The sequence below is a fragment of the Dermacentor variabilis genome, chromosome 8 (genome assembly GCF_050947875.1).
Source record: "Dermacentor variabilis isolate Ectoservices chromosome 8, ASM5094787v1, whole genome shotgun sequence".
Lineage (NCBI taxonomy): Eukaryota > Metazoa > Arthropoda > Arachnida > Ixodida > Ixodidae > Dermacentor > Dermacentor variabilis.
The window spans coordinates 31,433,123-31,454,625 of NC_134575.1; the positions used below are offsets into that span (position 1 = coordinate 31,433,123).

General features: G+C 44.9%; 1 protein-coding gene across 2 annotated transcripts in view; it reads right to left on the reverse strand.

Moving 5' to 3' along the window:
• Nucleotides 1-283: 283 nt before the first annotated feature.
• The window catches only part of LOC142589927 (uncharacterized), a 44,796-nt gene continuing 23,576 nt past the window's right edge, over nt 284-21,503 (reverse strand). Inside the window, exons 2-5 of one of the 2 annotated variants that reach the window (XM_075701641.1) lie at nt 20,462-20,582; nt 7,057-7,254; nt 5,473-5,599; nt 284-1,073 (exon numbers count right to left, since the gene is read on the reverse strand). In XM_075701641.1, coding sequence (XP_075557756.1) covers nt 595-1,073; nt 5,473-5,599; nt 7,057-7,254; nt 20,462-20,494 — 837 coding nt within the window. In that variant the 5' untranslated portion in view covers nt 20,495-20,582 and the 3' untranslated portion in view covers nt 284-594. Of the gene's footprint in view, nt 1,074-5,472; nt 5,600-7,056; nt 7,255-13,388; nt 14,936-20,461; nt 20,583-21,503 lie in introns of those variants that run through there. The other variant, XM_075701640.1, reaches the window with a different exon arrangement.

Consider the following 21,503-nt stretch of genomic DNA (forward strand, 5'->3'; position numbering starts at 1 on the left):
GGTTATTATGGCACGCAAGACCACTGATTTTGAAGGAGAGTTGTTGCAGTGAATGACCCAAATTTCTAAGGTCTTTGAGCTCGTACGTTAACACATGTCAGAAAAATAGTTAATCGCTTATGTGCAGAAGGCTCAATCGCGTCCCTTAATTATTTTCTATATACTTACTCTTTGTATTCAGCATTATGCAACGCACATACGTTATACTTGAGCACGCTTTGGCGTAAATGAAACAGAGAACTATCGTGATAATTCAAACAAAGAGACGTTCTTTTTTCTCTTGTTTATTAGACGATGTTAAACAGATGAAAAATGTCGTCAAAGAGCTGACTATTCCAAAGGCGCAGGTGCAGACCCAAGGACTAGAAATACCAGTGAAATTATTGAGTAAAAGGCCTAACAGAAACACAAGAATACAAAAGGAATCAAACGTTCACATAAACCGATCGTAGCATTCCACTTCGATTTCAAAGTGGGCACAGTACTCATCGGAGAATCAGAGAGCTTGAAGCCACATGCTGCTTGTAAACGTCTAAACCTATAAAGAGCGCTGATTACATGCATGTCCATGCAGTCTGCATACATGTATGGCTGCTAACTTGGCACTTTCGAGTCGGGAGATACGTTAATCTTAAATGTAAGCGGTTTTTTTCCGGGGCAGCCATGTAAACGGATGAGCGGTTGTCCGGGTGCGTTCAGCACCACTTCTGGCTGTTTATGCGTCACTGGCTTTGGTTCTTGCTTTGGCTCCGGCATCGGCTCCGGCCCTGGCTCTGGATTTGGCTTCGGCTCCGGCTCCGGCTCTGGCTTTGACACAGGTCTCGGAAGCGTCTCGCCTTGGCCTTCGATAGGCTTATTCACGTTGTCGCGATACTCGCCCCTCACGTTTCCCCTAGGATCGTAGACTGACACTAAGTAGTACTTCCCCTCCTTCCCACGTGCAATGCCTGTGCCCAGAGCGAATGTGTCCTTCCAAACGATCTGAGTGAATTTGGACGTCCGCCGTTGGCGACAGTTCTTCGTGAAGTCGTAGTTCTCGATCTGTTTGTACCAAGCGTCCACGGCGTCTCTCCCTGTGTGGTAAATGGATAGGAAAACGTAAGGATATTTCACAGAACCAACTTAGAGAAAAGGCGAGGTCCAGTTGTCACCGCTGAAATGAACCGCGGTCCCAGTTTATGATGACAATTAGGATTGTGGGAGTAGTGATGATTATGATGTGCCTCTAAAGCAAGGCACGTACCCACATTGGGGGATGGGCCAAGAATCAGATGGCTGTACGCACGGGTAGTAATTTTAGAAAAAAAAATGAACTTGAAAAGCTAAAACTGTGTATGAAGGACTATTGTGTATTCGAGAAATGAGACCAGATGAATTCACGGTTAAATTGAAAGGAAAGAAAATGACTCAGTGCACTTGCACTCTGTGACGAAGGATGACCAGTGAAACTGTGTACTTGGGCTCGGCTACGTTAATGGCGAACTGCACCTCTGCCGCGGATCGGCTCGGCATTGCACTATCTTCGGGATTTTGTGTCTACACACGTACATCCTAAAAAACACATTCATCCTAAAACCTGCGACTCTGACACAGATCCGTACGGTGAGAAAGTGCTCGATATAATGGAAATGAGTGAACATAATCGGATGGCACGTCCATGCAAATTCTTTCTGAGTTGGGCAGCGGCTAAGTTGCACTGCATTCATCGCTTATCGCCGACTGTACGAATCCTTACCTCTGATTGGGTTATCTTCATCGAAAGTAGACACAACTCGGGGGAACAAGCGATTAACAGTTTCGCTGTAAAAGGAGATTCGTTCCGCAATTTAGGAGGAGAGTAACTTGCACAAGTGACAATTGGCATAGTGATTAAAGTAGTAATTTGTATGCTATGCGTTTCGGTGCATAAACGAAATCCCAGAGATTAAAAACCTAGTACCGAGGCCCCAAAACAAAGTTGAATTCTAGCATTTAAATTTCAGCCAAGGTTACAAAGCCGCACTTCAAGAACATGGTTCATTCGTATTATAAACCGGTTACAATAAAAGCAATGATGAATATATATTATTTCACGGCAGGATTGGCATAGGGGCGATATCACCACACCACACTAGTGCGAATGTAGGTTCAGCAGGACGAATACGGCTACGCAACCTAGTAATCATAACCTCTAATTGTCGTGATGGGCACCAGTAATTTTTCCCAAGGAAAACTTCAGATGTCTGAATTCTGCAAAAGATGTCGGTAACTATTCGGCGGGAATCGCTACGTATTGAAAATTTCCGGTACCTAATCACGGTGTTGTACGAACATACTCGGATAATAGCAATTATTGGTCCATTCAGCAATGCTCGCGCTAACGAGTCGGCGATTTCGGTGAAACGTGACTCACAGTGACCCGGAACTCGTCATAACATAGTAAGGTTTAGCTACGAGGGAACTAGTGACACGAACGCTCTTTAGTGAGTGAGTGAGTGAGTGAGTGAGTGAGTGAGTGAGTGAGTGAGTGAGTGAGTGAGTGAGTGAGTGAGTGAGTGAGTGAGTGAGTGAGTGAGTGAGTGAGTGAGTGAGTGAGTGAGTGAGTGAGCGAGCGAGCGAGTGAGTGAGTGAGTGAGAACTTTATTTAGGTAACGCTTTTAAGTGTGGTGAATTCGATGAGATTTTTAGAACACACATGGAAAGAGAATTCATTAGGAAAGCGCGACGGGCGACAGAATTGCCCGTAGTGCCACTCGCCCTTTTTTCGATAATTTTTTATTCTTGACATTGGGGCTCAATACCAACTATGGGGAATCGCCCAAGACTCAGGAGGATAAAGCTAATAACTATAGAAATTAAATTTTCCCTTCAAATTCCGAAAAGAAGAGATATTCAATGTGGCAGACGCAAAAAGAAAAGAATGAATGACGCAGTCGGAATTCAAATGTACTAAAAATAAGAATGATAGCACTGGAAGCCGGTATAACTGGGCAATGACTTGGAATCAACAATAAATTCTAGGACGGCGGTGCGAACGACCCTGGAGTGGACGTTCTAAATGAAAGAACAGCGGCAATTTATCAGATCCAGGCAATTTTCGCGAAAGAGAATTCGAAATATTTTTTTTAATATAGTGAAGGCGGTGGCATTACAAATAAAAGAGTGAGGTGTTGTTTCCTCCTTCTTTAAAGAAACTGCACAGGCAGAAATGCACCAGGCCAGACCTGCGCAAGTGAACGTTCAGAAACGGAATCCTACAGCCTTAACTGCTGGCTGTATATCGCGCACCTTCTATGTGTTGTTGTTGTTGTTGTTGTTGTTGTTGTTGTTGTTGTTGTTGTTGTTGTTGTTGTTGTTGTTGTTGTCGTCGTCGTCGTCGTCGTCTCAAAACGTGGCTCGTAAAAATAGCTCGGAGCCCTCTTCCTCTTCCTTGTCCTCTGGAGCACTAGTGGCTGCGGCCGATAGTAGCACCCCGCAGTCCCGACCGACACTAGCACCCCGTAGTCCCAGCCGATACTAGCACCCCGATACTAGCCCCTTAGCGCAGAGCACAAGAGTTTAAAAGTATTCACAACGCTGACTCGTCCGCCTTCACGAACAAGACCTGCAGGAATAGCTAAGCAAATTAAACGGAACTCACTTAAGCTCGCTCAAGAGTTTCTTCTTTTTTTTCCTGAGGAATTGTTTGGACTGGGACTCGCCCGAACTCCACCCAGCCGGACCCACTCAGACTCATGGATCATTCTAAGTGTTTGTGTCTGGCGCAGCATGGCCTTAGTTGCCTTAGTGCCATTAAACCCAAACTAACCAACTAACCAACCATTCTAAGTGTGAGTGAGTCTGAGTTAGTCGACTCATGAGTGAGTTGGCCCACCTGTCCGTGGTGGTAAACTCGAACTTGTTCAACTTGCTACCATTCACCTGTATAGGGGAACGGTGGAATGCAAAAAAAGAAACGGAGAAAGAACGAAGTCTGCAGAGAGGCATATGTCAGAGTGGTTGCAGCGCACCCCGATTCAGCAAATTCGGATGGCGAGGCAATTGTAGAGCCGCTCTTTTTTCGTTCAAGCAACTCCTTACATGAGAGATGACACGAGAAAATTTGTAACATCGACTATACTTGGCGACAGGCTAGGAATTCAGTTCCAGCTCCACCGAAGAAGGCTACAGTGAGCCTGCACACCGTGTCTTCCGTCTCCTCTCCGGAACACATAGTGTCCGAGAGAGCTGAAGCAAGCCCTTGCCTCAATTTCACCACTGAGAAGGAGCCGGGCCAGCGGGAGTTCGGTCACGGCTTAGGAGAAAGCTTTAGGTCGGGGACAACTTCGAGTTACTTATTCAAATACGTGTAAAAGTGAGAAATGTGTTTGTGGGACAACCGCTGGACCGAGTAGAATGAAATTTATCGAAATTGAGAAAGAAATGTTAATGAGGCTACGAAGCAAATTCTTGACTGAGGGCACAAACTTTCGAACCCAATTCTCAAAAATGTGAAACCTAAACGAAAAATGAAGCATGAAATTTATAAATCTGTAATTCTGCACTTGTAAAACTTAAACTGATTTGAATGAAGCTTGTTGCGTTCCAGAGAAAAACATAAAGTTTAGCGAGTCTCGGCAGCAGCCATTCTGGCTTTATCAAAATTGCCAAAAGTATGTAGGTCTAAGATCATTAAAGCGCGAAGTTTTCAAATCTGTAAATGTACGCTTATTAGATGTAAAGTGTTGAGTTAAAGTCACTCTGGATCTGCTAGATCTTATAAAGCAGACAAATTTATAGCTGAATTAATTAATAGCTTACGTGAAACTGTAGCAATTTTTGCGAAGATTTTTCAAAATTAATATTTACATGTTAGTGGTATAATTATTAGCCGTGTACAATACGCCAATTTTGTCCACTTTAAATCTACTATTACATTCAGTTTACAATATTCCGATGTCGTATTTATTGCTGAGTTACAATGCCGAAAACTTTATAATTGTGTGTTTCCCCGTCTCAAACATAAAAAAAGAATTGTATAACCACCGACCGAATTTTTTTTTAAATTAGGTCGCTTCCTACAGGTCACTACATTCCTACTTTTTTTTCTTTGAAATTCAATAAATCTTATGAAATTTAGTGCTGTGGTTATCAAGGACGACAATTTCTCCGTTTCCACGCATAAAGATAGCAGCTCCTTGCGAAATCTTCCTTTCGAGGCTATTGCTCTGACCAAATAGATGCTTCACTTAGTGGGAAATAATTCGCTATGTGTAAAGTATTACCTTTGCCAAAGCACTGAAATAATGAGCTCCCCCGAAGCTTGCCAAGACCTTCAGGTTTCATCCTAAAACCAGCGACTCTGACATAGATCCGTACGGTGAGAAAGTGTTCGATATAATGGAAATGAGTGAACATAATCGGATGGCACACCCATGCAAATTCTTTCTGAGTTGGGCAGTGGCACAAGTTGCACTGCATTCATCGCTTATCGCCGACTGTACGAATCCTTACCTCTGATTGGGTTATCTTCATCGAAAGTTCCTTCGTAAAGGTTCTCGCCATACTGCTTTCTCTTTCTGTGGATCAGCTTTCCTATATTTGCCAGGTACAAAGCCCAGGCTTGCGCGTAACGGTCCAGCTGTAAAACGAACGCGCCCAGGTAAAAAGAAAACGAAAACAAAAGAGGCACTTGTAGAGAAGTCGCTACAAGAAAAGCTATTTCACGCAAATACGATCACTGTTTCTTCAATCACGTTGTGATTTTTAACCTAAAGCTCAGCAGACAGGGAACTGCAGTTTCAGCGATGGCTCCAAGCTGCGTAATTGACGGTGAGAATTCTGCGCCGTATGCCAGTATACTCTAAGGAAAGTTTACACCCTTTGAGTCGTATCTTGCCACACAGCAATAAACGTCATCTGCCTTGTCGCCATTTCCTTTCTTTAACACTGCGAGCCCGGTCCTTCAAAGTCATGAACGGCATGCGCGTTATCAGCATGACATAGCATTGCCGACAGGAAAGTAGCGGGCGCGCCGTTTCCAAAAAAGGAAATGCAAGCAAGGGAGATGACGATCATTGGTACGTGGTAGATATAAAACCCAAAGGGTGTAAACTTCTTCTAAGGCGTAATTCAACGTGGCGATACGCGCGGGATTGCGAAACAACTTTCTTGCAGGGTCTACTTTCTACGAAGGCATAAGGAGTTTTGCTGTTCCATAAAAGTATTAAGTTGTGGGGTTTTACTTGCCGAAACCACGATCTCATTATGAGGCACGCCGTAGTCGGGGACTCCGGAAAGTTAAGTACATGGATGTTTCTTTTTTTTTGCATTTTGCCCCCATCGAATCTGGTCGCCGTGGCCGGGATTCGATCCCGCGACCTCGCGCTTAGGAACCCAATAACACAGCCACTAAGCAAAAGCTGTGGGTGTCAGTGTTCCAGCCTGGGCGCGTCGGCCCGTCATCGTCGAGGGGACCATCAACCATGTCGCAATATCCGCACAGCCAATCAAAGATTATATCACGTGGTCGTTCAGAAACGGAGTGGCAAATTTCGTTGATCTTGGACACCAGCTTGTTGTGATTTCCACTAGATTTACAGCATAGTAGCTCTTTGGTAAATTACTTCTCGGCGCCACCTATCTGCGTGACATCTGTCCTCGAGATCAGATGTAGACCCGCAATGTGACTTCTTCCTGTTCGGCAAGTATATATTTAGTGCCGGGAGATGCGTTCCGACTTTCTCGCTCTCACTCAATGCGCGCAGCCCAGCGACACCCACTGACGTCAGCGCCACGGCGTTACTACAGTCGAGACACAGGCGGGTCGTCGGGGAGTGCGATGAGTGCGCTGTATCGCAAAAAAAGAAAGCGGAAAAAAATTTCGCGCCGAGCAAAGATACGAACACGCTGGCGAACGAGAAGACGGCGTATTTCTGCCCGAGCGCTTGCTCATTCCCTCATGTAATTTTCGCATATTGTGTTAGCCGATCGAATGTGAAACAAGAAAGCCAGCGACGAAAGTTGCCGATACTACCATAATCCTCAAATAAATCAAACGCAGTAGACCGCGTTATTTTACGTATGGGCACGGCTTACCTCATCGTCTTTTTCGAGAGGATCGACGCCGTGAAGCTTCCTGTAGTAATTGTGGCGTCTCCGCACCTGTCGCTGCAGTTTCCTCATGGACCGCGTGAAGGTGCCCTCGAAGTCTTTTGGCTCGTAGTCCGCACTCTCTTTTCCCTCTGGAGATCCGCCTGCCCGGTCCTCTGAGCCGTCCTTGCGCGTGGGTTCTTTCTGTTTGGAAGAGACGCAACGCCACTCAGGAGTCGGAACTGCGGACGGACGGACGGACAGACAGACAGACAGACAGAGAGGTTTATTGGTTGACTGATAAACGTTGATGAGGAGAGAGAAAAGTGAAAAGAGAGACAAACAAAGAAGAAAGGAAAAAGCAGGAGGCTTAACCAGTAATTGCTTTGGTTGAATACCTTGAATGGCGAGAACAGGCAAGAAGACAGTGGACAAGGAGATGAGAAAAACACACAGAAGGAAATACAGGGAGGTTTAGTAAAGCGAGGCTCTGGTCGGTGTGCCATTCGCCTCAGGAATTTGCCAGACGCTTGATCTGTCGAAACGGTGAGAGAGTTATTGAAACTGCGATGTTGGCGTAATGCTGAGCTCTTCGAGTAAAGTATTGTTTCACAAGAAGACAGGTTGGAGAGGCCGGTCAATGCCTCCTAGATACCACAAGGCCTGGGCACTCGGCTTTATGACGTCGTGATAGGTCCGAAGTTTCGATTGGCAAGCCCGGCGTGACCAAAGCGGGGACATCAAATTCTGCACCGCGGCTTACTCGGAAGCATTAGGTTCTGTGGCAGTAGGGCCAGCTATAGCATCGCGTTTTGGATCGTAATCCACAGGTTTTGCGCTCGCTAGGTGGCGTTGGGCATGCACACGGCACCTCCACCAAGGTGTCATGGGGGGGGGTTCGAACGAGCGTGTTGTTTACGCTGTCTACATGGCGACAGCAAGCCCGAACACAACAATAAAAATGACGGAGCGAGATACACGATTTGGTTTCCTTTTTTTTTTCTCGTCCACGGCGTTGCAACCGTTTTTTCTTCGTTCCCCGAGGTAATACAATGTCAGCATTATTCACCATTTCATTCAAAAACTATGATTCACTGTCAATCAATCTTTCGAATTCACATTATCTTAGGGCACTACAGACTTTTCTGAAAGAAAGTAAGGATGACAGCAAATTCTTTCGGCGTTGCTTAGTCCTCGCACTTACAGATTAATAGCATTTAGGATTGGTGTACAGCCAGAAGGCCTAATGTCACGCATTTTCTTTTTTTTTTCATAAAAACGATTCAATAACTGGCACACATTCCATTACAAGTTATCCATTGGTGACAGGCCTGACGAGGACCAACCAAACACTACTTCACTGGTACGGAACGCGGCTCGTGAAGCATTCCTTTTTTATTATTATTGTGATAAAAATATGCACACGAGTTGTCGCCCTTTGCTGGCGACGGCTACGCCTTTTCACTTGGTTAATATAAATACTAAATAAAACAAGAACTGTAAATGTTTGGATTATGTAATATCGAAATAAAGCAAAAGAACAAATACCGGCACTATTAGTAAATCTCTCTCCTGAAATGGTATCTTCGTAACAAAATCCACGGGCGTCTAGGGCGCGCAAGTTTCACATAATGCAACGAGACGCAATTGCACTCTGCAGTCTGAAATAAACTGGACGTTCAGGTTTCTTAGTTTTTGGTCATTGCCACTGCTGAACAGAATTGGCGAAAACAGATTCCGTGCACAAACTGTGACTGAAGGGGTTGACTGCGTCGTCATTTTTCATATTGAAACGCTGCGTAAGACATCAGCAGATAGTTTATTTTTTCTCTCCAAGTACGTTCTCTGTTCGTTCTTTCCAAGTAGTTCGCTGTGGCCATTGCATCAATAAAAGTATGAACTACAAAACGAGGTGCATTATTGACCGGAATAACTAGATAGCGTTTCTCGTCCACGGCGTTGCAACCGTTTTTGCTTCGTTCCCCGAGGTAATAGAATGTCAGCATTATTCACCATTTCATTCAAAAACTATGGTTCACTGTCAATCAATCTTTCGAATTCACATTATCTTAGGGCACTACAGACTACAGAAAGAAAATGCGTGACATTAGGCCTTCTGGCTGTACACCAATCCTAAATGCTATTAATAAGCTCCAGCGCTTAGCTTATTCCCGCTCAACAATGTAAAGTGCGCCGTGCACAAAAGGATTGGTCGTTCCGCAGAGTCGGTACCAACTGGCTGTAGGGCCGGGTATAACTCAGGCTTTGATTTTAAACTTCTGCACCACAAGGTTTATTCAAAAGGTTTCGGCGTTAGCTTAATGGTTCATTTCTGTCTTCACGTAGGAATTTTGATAGCAATGTCGTGTTGAGACCTAAGCCACTATATACCGAACTCTTCACCTCGTATTTGTAAGTGAAATTCAGTTCAAACAAATGACGCATCAAAGCCTGCTGCCCCAAATTTCCAAGGGGTGTACGCTTGCGCGATTAAAAGACCGGATAAAAGAAGACACACAGGGACATGCACAGCGCTGTGTGTGTCTTCTTTCGTCCAGTCTTTTAATCGCGCTACCATATGCCCCTTGAAGATGTATTGCCAGCAAGCCCACATTGAAACCCTCGTGCTGCAAATTTATCTCTGCACTGAACGATATGTTGGTCTCCCTAAGCTTGCGCACTCTGGACGATTTTTCGGGTTGAAGAGGTAGGGTCTAAGAGAGAGAGAGAGAGAGGGAGGAAAGGCAGGCAAGTTAACCAGATGCGCGAGTTTCCGGTTTGCTACTTTGCAAACCGTGGTGGGGGATATAGGGGTTGGAAAGAGGGCAAAGACAGAGTGAGAGAGAAAAAAAAGAACAAATATTAGGATGTAAACCCTTCCCAAGGCTTACGCTTACCGCAGCTTCATCATCGCAGAATGCTGGGGAAAATAGAGCGGCAATGAAGAAAGCCACTGATAATGAGGCACGGAGTTTCATGTTCGTTCTTGTGTCCACCAAGCAGCCTGCCGACTTTTCATCGGCTTCTGGGCCACCAGTGTAAAAGAGCTACTGCGACTGCAGCCACAGCAGCAGGTCTGTATCCCGAGCGCTGGAGCAACCTTGGAAGCTGCGCTTGTTTTCCATTATTCTGCAAACATGTTTTTTATTCTAAATGCATCGACATGGCTCGCGTCATTCAAGCAACAGATGGAATGTATTGCTTCGAAGGAAGACGTCACTCCGTTGACGGCCCACGTCCACACAAAGAAATATGTATGCGCGAGTGGGACGACGAAATGTTCTCCAGTGTGATCGGACGCTGAAGCGATAGTATTCGACCAACAATGGAACTGCGGAAGCATCGCACTCCTAAAAAAAATGGAACGACCTTGATAGTTATTTGAGACCCATTCTCGGAAGATTCCATACACGTCCTATGACATTCCGTCTATTCCTTGTAAAATTGATTGCTCGAGCTTTCTGTGCGATGCCACAACTGCTGGAACTCTTCCACAACCGATGAATGGTATTGTTGCCCTTGTCACGTGTGCACGTCTTAGAATACAGTTATGCACGTGCAATACCGGTACACGTGACGCTATCTCCACTGCCACGACTATAGGCAGTAGGAAATACTGGAAATAATAGGAGGCATATGAAAATTGCTAAACGCTCGTTTCGATTTGTGACTCTGTTCAGACGTGTCACATTAAAAAAAAATATGAAATTTCTCCGGTGTCTTGTGAGAAGAAAAACTGGCAGCGACTCCGTCCCTCCATATAAATGGTCTCGTCTGTTTTTTCGCGCTACCTGCTCGAAAATATGTGGAATTTCGCGGGCGGGCGTCTTGGCCCTTCGCGCTTTCAAGGTTGTTGTGGCACTGAGCATTCTGCAAACAAATGCAGCACGGGCGATTTTTTGTTTTTTCCATTTGTTCCTGCGAGCGGCACGCTCAGCAGCGTCCGCAGTGCCACCTAAACCAGGTGGGGTAGTCTATAGCCGAACGGGTAGCCCACCGGGCTACCGGTTGTGCTGAGGAAAAAGGCTGAGTCAGGGAAGACTCACCGTCCTCAACGCGCGAGGACTGCTTCGTCCTCCCCCCGCCCCCTACCTTGTAAGTTAAGAGGCGGGCACCCCAGCTCGGTGGAATAATAAAGCTTTTAATCAATCAGTCAATCAATCACTGGTTATGTACCGCTCTTCAATGAGCCGATCTGACGCCAACTTGGAGCACTGTGTATGTGCCACTTGGTCATCGCAGGTCTTCAACGAACCTCTTTGATACCAACTCGGAGTCACTCGGTATGTGCCAGTAGGTGTGTGCCACTCTTTTTTTTTATTATTGCGACAGCGTGCCTTCTGGCACAAAGAATAATTTACACGTGTCGATGCACGCTGGATTCTCGGATGAAGTCCAGCAGTGTCCGGTGGTGGGATCCCAAGATCCAACTGTCTACATCTGGCGGCCGACCTGGGGGCGGTCCACATCGACGCAGGTGTTTCTGGCGGAGGGCGTGTGGAGAGGGGCAAGTCCAGAGGAGGTGCCCCGTGTCCACCTCGCCGACAGGGGCGAGACAGAAGGGGCAGGAGCGGGCCACTCTTCAATGAGCCTAGCTCACGTTCACTTGGGCAGGTAGGGTGCCACTGGCCGTGTGCCGCTCCAGGGTGACAAAAATAATCCCCCTAAGTTTCCGATGCCCGGCGGAATGAAACTCGCGCGATACGAAGTCTTTAATTGCGGCGCCGCTAGATGGCGCTGTGTGGGCAGTAAGAGTCGCTAAAGGGGAGCCTGGCTGCATACACTTAAGGATGACCTCCTCTTGGGCGAGTTGGTGTTTACTTAACGTGATGCTTTTTAGCGCTGAAACTCTCTCTGTCTCTCTCTCTCTCTCTCTCTCTCTCTCTCTCTCTCTCTCTCTCTCTCTCTCTCTCTCTCTCTCCCTGTGTGTTTTCTTTCTTTCGAGCTTTTGCACGAAGAAGCATCTTGTTGAGGCTGCATACACGCTTCGGTGCTGGCAATATGGTGCGTCGCTACACTGCTTCAACGGTAATCGCACTAACGACGATATTCCTCGAGAGGTGGGTTCTGCCAGTTTTTTGTTTGTTTCTTTGTTTTTCGATTTCTTTCCTGGTTGCGGAGGCCCTCTATCAGGCAAGCGAATGGCTATTAAGTTAAGCCTTGAGCTGTGCACGGACTGCTTTGAAAAGTGACGCAAGCACTGGTGACCGACTATGAACATCCGGCGACCGATTTTTAATAATGTTTTTATTGACACGGACAACGCCACGATAATGTCCTACACCGTCGGGCAGTCCGAAAAAAAAAACCGTTGCAACAGTGAAGTTGATTTCGGTGTTTTTCAGAGCACCAGCACATTGAAAAATTTGTTTGCAGAATTATGTTCGGCGCTGTGCTCCAATGACGAAAAAAGAAGCACTTACATTAAATTTTGGGCCGAGGCCGCGGATTCCTTTCGTGTAACCTCATCTCGCGCAGACCGAATGGCGTTTCTGGTCGTTCTGAAGTGCACGTACCATGCATACAGCGTTGACTTTTGCGACCCTGTCAGTTTAGGTTGTGTTGCGCAAAATTAGTTTGCATCTTCGTTGGCTATATGCTGAAGTGGGGAGAAGGGGTGGGTGGGGTTAGCTTGCACCGTTCCGTCCAGTAAGTGCACGCGCGACCTTGACAAGAGAGAGAGAGAGAGAGAATGAAGAGGAAAGGCAGGGAGGTTAACCAGATATGAGTCTCCGGTTTGCTACCCTACACTGGGGATGGGGGATAGTGGTTAGAAAGATGACAGAGAGGAAAACGAAAAAAAAATAAAAAAAGGAACGCGCACACATGGAGACACAAACAAAAGGCGTTCCATTTCAAGTCGTTCACACAGGCCGGTAGATCGCAAGAAGCGCAAAAGCGCTTGCATGGCCTTCTTCTGTGAAGGTAGGTCCTTGACAAGCATTCGTGTTATAGTTACCGGCTAAATCACCAAGGGGACCTAAACTACGCCTCACGCACGTAGCCGTCAGTTCAGCCCGTGCGGGCTATCGGGCGTGATCTCACGCCCGATAGCCCGCTTTGTTCTATACTGGTGCAAACATTTCAAGGGCAAACTTTCTGCAACGGCTTGTCACCCGCCCTGCCCACAATCAGTGATGATCAGTTCTATTGATAACCTCTTCGAAACGGAGCGGTCACAAATAGATAACTAGCTTGAGCTAATCATGTATTATAAGCATGTACAGCAGAGAGAGGGGGAAGGGGAGAGAGAGGCTCTTTATTAGAAAAAGGGAGATTTTCGCCGCCCCGTATACAACCGTTGGCATGCTATTCTGTACAGGGATAGGGAACGGGATTACACAAGTCCAGAGGTGAGTGGAAACATTTTTTTATATAAACAGTAAAAATCAACATGGTATGCGCAAGTGGGCCTGATACTAATATTTTGCAGGTGAGATGGCGGGTAAACTTAGGCTTTTCTGTATGAAATGTCGAATCTATGAAGATTTCCGTTTAGACCAATTTCTGACAGGTGTTCGAAGAGTAAATGCAAAACCCGCCGCTGTTCTGAAGGGCGCAGCAGTTGGGCATTTTGCCTATCTCTCTTTCATGTTTTTTCGCTTCATTAAATCATCTGCATCCATATTGCACTGTTTGTTACCTATGCCTATACTGACCGCGTCTCTATCGATCTTTTCACTGTTATTTTTTCCACCAACACTTTAAACTTTTCTTGCTTATCTCGAGAGCTGACCATTTAATACTTCGAAACGTCGGGCTAATAAAATTCACTTATTCGATTGGAGTCACACTCAAAGCTCTAATCAATTTTCCCACTCAGACAGGTAATTCTGTCGCAATGTTTAGCGTCAGCGCTATATTGCTTGGATGGTAATCGTATTATCCTCGGTAGTCATCGTGAGCTGGGTTCTGCCGTAATATTTTTTTTATAAATGAAACACAAGTTTCGGCAACGTCATTGAAGTGCATACTTTCGTGCATGACAAGGAAGTTCAGGTGGTGCTTGAGCCGGTGAAATATGGTTCTTTTTTCGGAAAAAATATTTCGTGCAATGACTTATGCTGTTGGTCCCAAGCGTCTAAAATATTTTAAATAAATAGCAGAGGATCGAGCACTAGGGTTGATTCATTTGCCGTTGAATGCCCCTAATTGAAGTGTTAAGAGTCATTACAACGAATATCTGTCTGAACACTGGTTTATTAAAATTGGAAGCGATGGCTGACCATGTTCACGTTCCTTGCTGTTGCGCAGTGGCCATATTTTGTTTATTTTCAATGACGAACTCGCTTTTATAACTTGACAGGGTGAGTGTTTTTTTTTTGTTGTTGTTTCAGGAATTGCTCATAGGCGGTACCGTGCCGCGTTTGAGAAAGGCCACATCTTCATGCTGTGACGTAAGTGGTCAAGGGCAAGATTTCAACCAACGAATGAAAGAATGGCGTCGTGCACAAAAGACTGACAAAAACTAAACAGTGTTTTTTTTTATCTTTTTACTTTAATTTGGCCTAACGTCCAAACGACAGACGAATGGGCGTTTTGCCGGGGCAGCCCTTCAGTTGTCCAAGCACTATGCCTTGCTCACCCCCATTTTGTGGGCCACTGTACGCTTTAAATTTTCGTGAACTTCCCTCCGCTACTTGAACCCCAGATTTAATGCCACCATATTCTGGTTCCCAGCCTCGTAGGCTTCGCTTTCGTCTCGAGCTTGATCGGCCCCGACCCTTAATAAGCATGTCCTCGTTGTCGAGGTAGTTGACTCTGGCGCTGTCTCCGCTGGGGTCGTAACCCGGCATTACAACGCTGCTCCCGCCCGTGCCTTGACCAGCACCCAAGTGAAAGTTGTTCCGATACGCGAGTCCTGCAACCCCGTGGGCGTCCAATCCTGCTGAAAAGGGTAATGCCATAATAAATGTACGGCAGCTCTATTTCTTTTGTCAAGCAATGTATTTCCACACATTGTCAAAAAACCCCACAACCGCGCAAGCGCATACGCGACAGTATATATCTTACACCTGTTGCTTCCCGAAAGTCGCCCAAATTTCCTGAAATATAGGAAGTGTGACATAAAAAAAACATTTCCTCGTCATTGATTTTTATCGTTATTTGAAAAACGACGACAAAATGAATGGACAAGTAAGTATTCAAGAAAGCCTAACTTTCTAAGCATAAGAGTCATGCGATTTGATCCAAGCGGGCTCTGATGTAAGGAAGTAACTCTGCGACCACTCTGTCTAAGCAAATTACCCGGAATAATGTGCAACAAGCGTCTACCCATTGCCCTGCGCAGAATTAGCTTGACTGTAATATAATGAAGCGGTGACAATTGTTACAGGAAATTGACCCTCAAATAAAGTTCAACGTATCAGCAAATTTTCAGCGACGCATAGATACAGTAATTCACAGGATTCGACTGGGAGTCGCTTATACAAATAATTTTATCTGCACAATGCGCCGCTCCAATTTCTCTGGGTCCAGCCGTGGCCATAAAAGTGAAAACGTTTGCACACATTCTGCTTGAGGGCTCGAAATACTCTGAGAAAAGGCAAACGTTCGCGAAAAAACTAGGAAGTTCGGAAAAACGTCTCTTCACTTTGCAAAAATTACTTGGATGAAGAAGCACATGTCGCCTTGAAAAAGACAAGTCCACTTGTCGACACGTTGGCTCCCGCTTTTACCTTGTTCTCGTTTTGCTCATCGGATCCATGCTAGCAAGTCATCTCAAGCAGAAGGCAAACATACTTTTAAATGATTTTTTTTTATCGGACACTGAGATACAAGAACGTTTATTATAAATTGTGTTCTTTAGATATATATGACGTGACGCGCTTACACTTTTTACTGAGGACTGAAATAGCCTTGGGGCGTGTGTTTGGTTCCTACTATTAATTTAATGCGTGTAGGACGCTTGCAGCTAATGTATAAGGATTTCAAGGTGCATATATTATTCGCGTAGCGGCACGGACAGATGTCAGTGAACTCTCCGTTGCGATGGTGTTATGTCTATTTGCTTTGTTTAACTCTTTTCTGCTAGTGTATCTTTGCGTTATCATTTATTCCTGTTTTTATTATATGGTGCTTAATAGATATCGCCTTTCATTGGCGCCGGCTACTCCTTTTCACATAGGCATACGAAAAACAAAAAGAATTAACGTAAACGCATTAAAACTAAAAGTCAACTCCAAATCACAAAAGAACACAAAGTCTAGTCACATAAGCACACTAATGCCACAGTAAAACTGATAGTCAACTCAGAAACACAGCAGCATAAAGTCCAGTCACACACACAACTACACCCAAACCTTGGTCCATAAGAAGGCACGGATTAGACTCAAACGAAGGTACATGAATCCAGACATTGAATTGACCAAAGTCCAGTAAAAGAATTCCTGTGGAGTGAGGTTATCACAGAGTAACACTCTACTAAATAATGTTCGAGAATATTATTCGCTTCTAGAAAACTTTGCAGGGTCAGTAACGCTCGTCCTTGCAATGGACATGTCGGCCAAGCACCTAAGATCTTCCTGAGGCTGGAAAGCCTGTGGTCGAACGCCACTAAATCACGTGCTAGACGTATTCTGTGTGTGTCGTTTCGCAGACATTCTAACAGAAGATGCTGCATATCCTCATCCGCGTGGCCAAAAGTGCATTCCGAAATACCAGCCCTCGAAATGTTTTGTAGAAAGTGTTTTCTGTACGTGGTACCAAGCTGCAGATGGTGAATGCGCGTTTGGGGAGCTCTGGTTGCATTCAATGTGGACGAGATTTTAAGTTCAAGCGAAGGGTCGATGTGAAATAAATCTGAAGATTTCGAGTTATGATCAAACCATGTCGCTCTGCAACCACGGCCTGAGATCTTAGTAAGTGCCGCAATTCGCCTTGTGTTAGAGGGAGACCATGTGCAGCGTTAAGAGCCCGCGCTTGTCCAGCTGCCTTGTCTGCTGCAGCATTCCCAAGGATACTGCAATGGTGAGGTATACATTGGAACATTACTGTGCATACTCCCTTCACTTGCTTTTGTGAGTTCATTTAGTGTCTCGTAAACTAACGCTATGTTTTGCGAATTGCCGATGTGACCATGAAGTGACGAGAAAGCTGCCTGCCAGTCACAAAGAATGGCCCATTGTTTTCCATTTTGCATTGAATTTATGTATCAAACAAAAGCAACATTGCAAAAAGCTCTCCTATTGTTGATGTGCGAGACAGTTTAAACGTTTGTATTTCGTTCCATTCCGGAATGACAAAGGCAGCTGTAGAAGAGTTTGTTTGGCAAGAACCATCTGTAGACGCTTGAATATAGCCACGGTATCGAAAGTATATTTGTTATAACTTCAGTTATTGTGCTGCTAGCATAAACATAACTCGTTTGCGAATAATTCCCCCAACCGAAAGTTCAATTTTCGGGGCGACGAGGCGCCACGGAGGGTAGCAAATATCTGAGATCCAAAATTCGTCATGCTGTAGTGTACTTTTGTGCACCTAAATCACCGTATTGATGGTCGCCCTGTCTGTCTCAACAAGTGCAATTGCTAGTGGGTGCCTATTGTGCTGCACTAATACGCGAAATTCCTTTTTTTTTTCTTCTTTACTTCATAACATAGAGAAATGGTCTGTGCGAGGCACTCTTGACCTCTATATCTTCACATCAGTGTCATGCATAACAAAACAGAACCGAACGGATTCCAATCAAAACTTTAATCTCGCCATCGAGGAGCTCAGAACCATTTCCAGTAACGCACACCGTCAACGCTACTAATTCTTACAGAGTAATAAAACACAGCTCAAGGGTGCGATTGGCCCGCTCTTCGTAGACGACGACGGGTGACGTGGCAATTTGCGCTTCACCGCTGAACGAGCCCGAAGCAAACGAGATAGCACAGGAGCGCTCGCTTGATGCTCACCTTTGACTCTGAGGCGCCAGCAAAGACGTCTCTCGTGGGCATCTACAACAAGCGGGCAAGTTGCGCTCTTGAGCTGTTTAGTTTCTCTTTTTCTGCGTGAAACTGGCAGGAATTCATTACTCTGTAAAAATTAGCAGCGTTGACGGTGTGCGTTACTGGAAACGGTTCTGAGCTGCTCGAAGGGCGCGCTTCAAGTGCTCCATTGGGATCAACTACATGGCTTTCTGGCTTAGGAATTAGCCTTGTTTGCAGAATTGCTCGTCTAATTACTGTATCGAGCAATTTGAAAACATATGATCTTATGGCAAAATCAAGAGGAGATAATTTACTTAGCTGAGCTTTCCTAATACTAGGCGATATATATATATATATATATATATATATATATATATATATATATATATATATATATATATATGTGTGTGTGTGTGTGTGTGTGTGTGTGTGTGTGTGTGTGTGTGTGTGTGTGTGTGTGTGTGTGTGTGTGTGTGTGTGTGTGTGTGTGTGTGTGTGTGTGTGTGTGTGTGTGTGTGTGCGTGTAATCCCTAGTAGATGGAAAGCTCAGCGAAATAAATGATGGTGATGATAAGGATGAACAAAATCCACTAATGAGGTTTTAGCTCATTAATTTATGGCGCATATCGCGATTTACAAATGCTAGGTGGGGAGTTCAGAAGGCTGATCCACTCGGAACGTTAATGTTGCGCTTTAATGTATAAAAGGGCGTTGTGAGAAGAAAGTAAGTGGAACAACACTGCATTTTTAACATGTAATTGGCGAATTTCTGTTTGCATCCCAGGCAGATCGCCATGCTCTGTAGCCCAATTCACCCCCCAAACTTCGCCTAATTGCTTATCTAGTTATTCATCTTGCCCCGTATGCAATTGCAGAGGCTGGCGGTAGGGGCTTGATGGTCAATCATCATGGAATGGTATCTGGATAGCGCAGCAAAACACGGACACAATAAGAAACGGAAATTCTCCGTGTTGTGTTGCGCTATCTAGATGCAATTGCAGAGACTAATCCGAGTAACAGCAAAGTCTTATCAGTATGGCACTAATCCCGGGACTACCGTTAGTTTTGACATCGTCATCCCCGAAATCTCCTATGATATAAACATTGGTTCCAATTAACTGCTTCCGAAAACCTTATTCGTGAGATGCGGTAATAAACCTGTCGGAACACCGATTTATTTACTTATTTGCTGATTTTGTATAATGTGTCCAAACTGATAGCACTATCAGATTTTTTTTTCATAAAAGAATATGGCTCTTTTATTTCCTGGATTCAGTATAGAAATTCAAGAACACCAGTTACAGTGTTTTCTTTACTAGAACGTAGTCAAATTGCGAACCGAACGTGGCTACTTGTTGTGCAGTTAATGTCCGCGTCTTCAAGTTCTCGACCTCAAGCCACGGAATCAGGCTGTCTCCCAGGGATGACCTCGAAAAAAACTGAACACGGCCCTTATTCACAAGAACTTTCTTGCTTTAGCTTATCATGACGTCGAACACTTCATTACCGAAACCGACTGGCCAATGACATACAACACTAACGAACGAAATGAGTTCTTAATTCGGCCCCACGTTCGAAATAAAGAGAGAAGAAAAAAAAACAGGTACGTACACTGCGTGTTCGGTGTAATGCTAATAAAGGTTTAAGAAATGTGGTACGTTGAAAATGGCTTAAACCAATTGTACACCACTCGCCACTTTTCCTTTTGCCATACTCAAAACGATTGTCTACGTAATTTTCTAGTTGATTGAGTGGTTGGTTTAATAAGTGAATACTGATGTCTGACGTGAGGCTCAAAGTCTAAAGTATGCGTAAGTTTGATGTCCAAAACCAACGTTGGGATGTCCAGAGAAGCTGTTTTCTTTTCGTCTGTGTCAAAGGGTGGCCACCTCGGCCGGACATTACACCAGCATCGTCGTCCTTAGCAGCAGGGGCTGCATTCAAAAGGCTTTCCCTCGTTAGATATTTTCGCCATTCGTCGGTGGCCTAATCCTAAAGATGTATTAGCCATCACGATTGTCTGGCGTCTGCGTTTACGATCATTTCTAGCATTAAAAAAAATTAACACGGGCTCACAGCTCCAAAGCCCCTGTTCCACCTCGGTCGTTAGGGCTTAGTTGTGTATTCATTAGGCATGGATTGTTCAACTTGTCTTTTCACATCCGCTTGAGGACCTCTGCTGCATTTGTAAACATTGTAGCTGCTGTTAAAGAACAGCAGAAGCGCCAATGCGGGTTCAAATCAAAACGACTAATCTAGTAACGTTGTGCTCTAGCGCCACCAGGAAAGCCACCACCGGAATGCCCCTGAGTGCATTTGGTAAAGGGGAAGCAAATAAGGAGGAAATAACCTGATGGGCAAAAACCGGCAATGAACGCGAGTGAAATATCACTGGTGGAGAATTGAAAAAAAAAAGTTGCCAGCAATATATTCTTTAGGTGTCGATATCTTATTCAGTTATGACAGTGAGAAACAAGTAATATGCTCCTGCTTGCCTGGATATCCATGGTTGTAAGAAGGGCCGCCATAAGCGCTTCCTCCGGTCACTGGCCCTCCGTGATTCGCCAAACCGTTGCTTGCCCGGAGCAAAGCGCTGCCTAAGGCGTAGTTATTCAGCTGCAGAACAGGCAGAAACATGACAAGCGAGTATTACGTATACTTAATAACAAAATCTCACCACAATGCTATGCCTAGAAGCAACTGGAATTGGCCAACATTGACTGAACAAGGGATGTGTCTGGAATCAGCGTTTCAACAAGGAGACCTGTATGTCAAGTTGAACTGTTTATATATATATATATATATATATATATATATATATATATATATATATATATATATATATATATATAGCTCACTCACTCCCGCCTAGGATAGGGAGGATAACAAAGGGGCGCAGCATAGAGTAAGTACAGGGGAATGGATATATTCAAAAAGGCGGGGGTAGTTGTGATAGTCAGAGAATCGGCAAGAGAGTGTGCTGCTGCATCTTCTTCCAGAAAGTAGGCATGACCATGGAGAACCCCTCGCTACAAGTAAGAGTTATTCCTCAATAGGTACAGAATAACATTTTCCCAGAATCTCTTTTTTTTTTACTGGTTTCGAGAAGTAAGTGCTTAAAGGCTGCAACAAAATGCATTTCCGTTCTAGTTAATGTTCCCGCACGGCGAAAAAAATGCAGCACGGAAAACTGTCGACTGGAACCAGTGTTGCCAAATTGTGTGAAATTTCCAATGTTGTGGAGAAAGACGTTTTGTTGAGTTTCTAGGACTGCCTATAACCTATGACCAGTAAAAGAAAAGAAAAAGTTTCTGGGAAAATGTTATTCTGTACCTATAGAGGAATAACTATTACTTGTAGCGAGGGGATCTCCATGGGCATGCCTACTTTCTGGAAGAAGATGCAGCAGCACAGTCTCTTGCCGATTCTCTGACTATCACAACTACCCCCGCCTTTTTAAATATATCCATTCCCCTCTACTTTCGCATCCTTTCGTGAGGCGAGTTTTGCTAGCGCTTGTGGCAGCTGGGTCGAAGG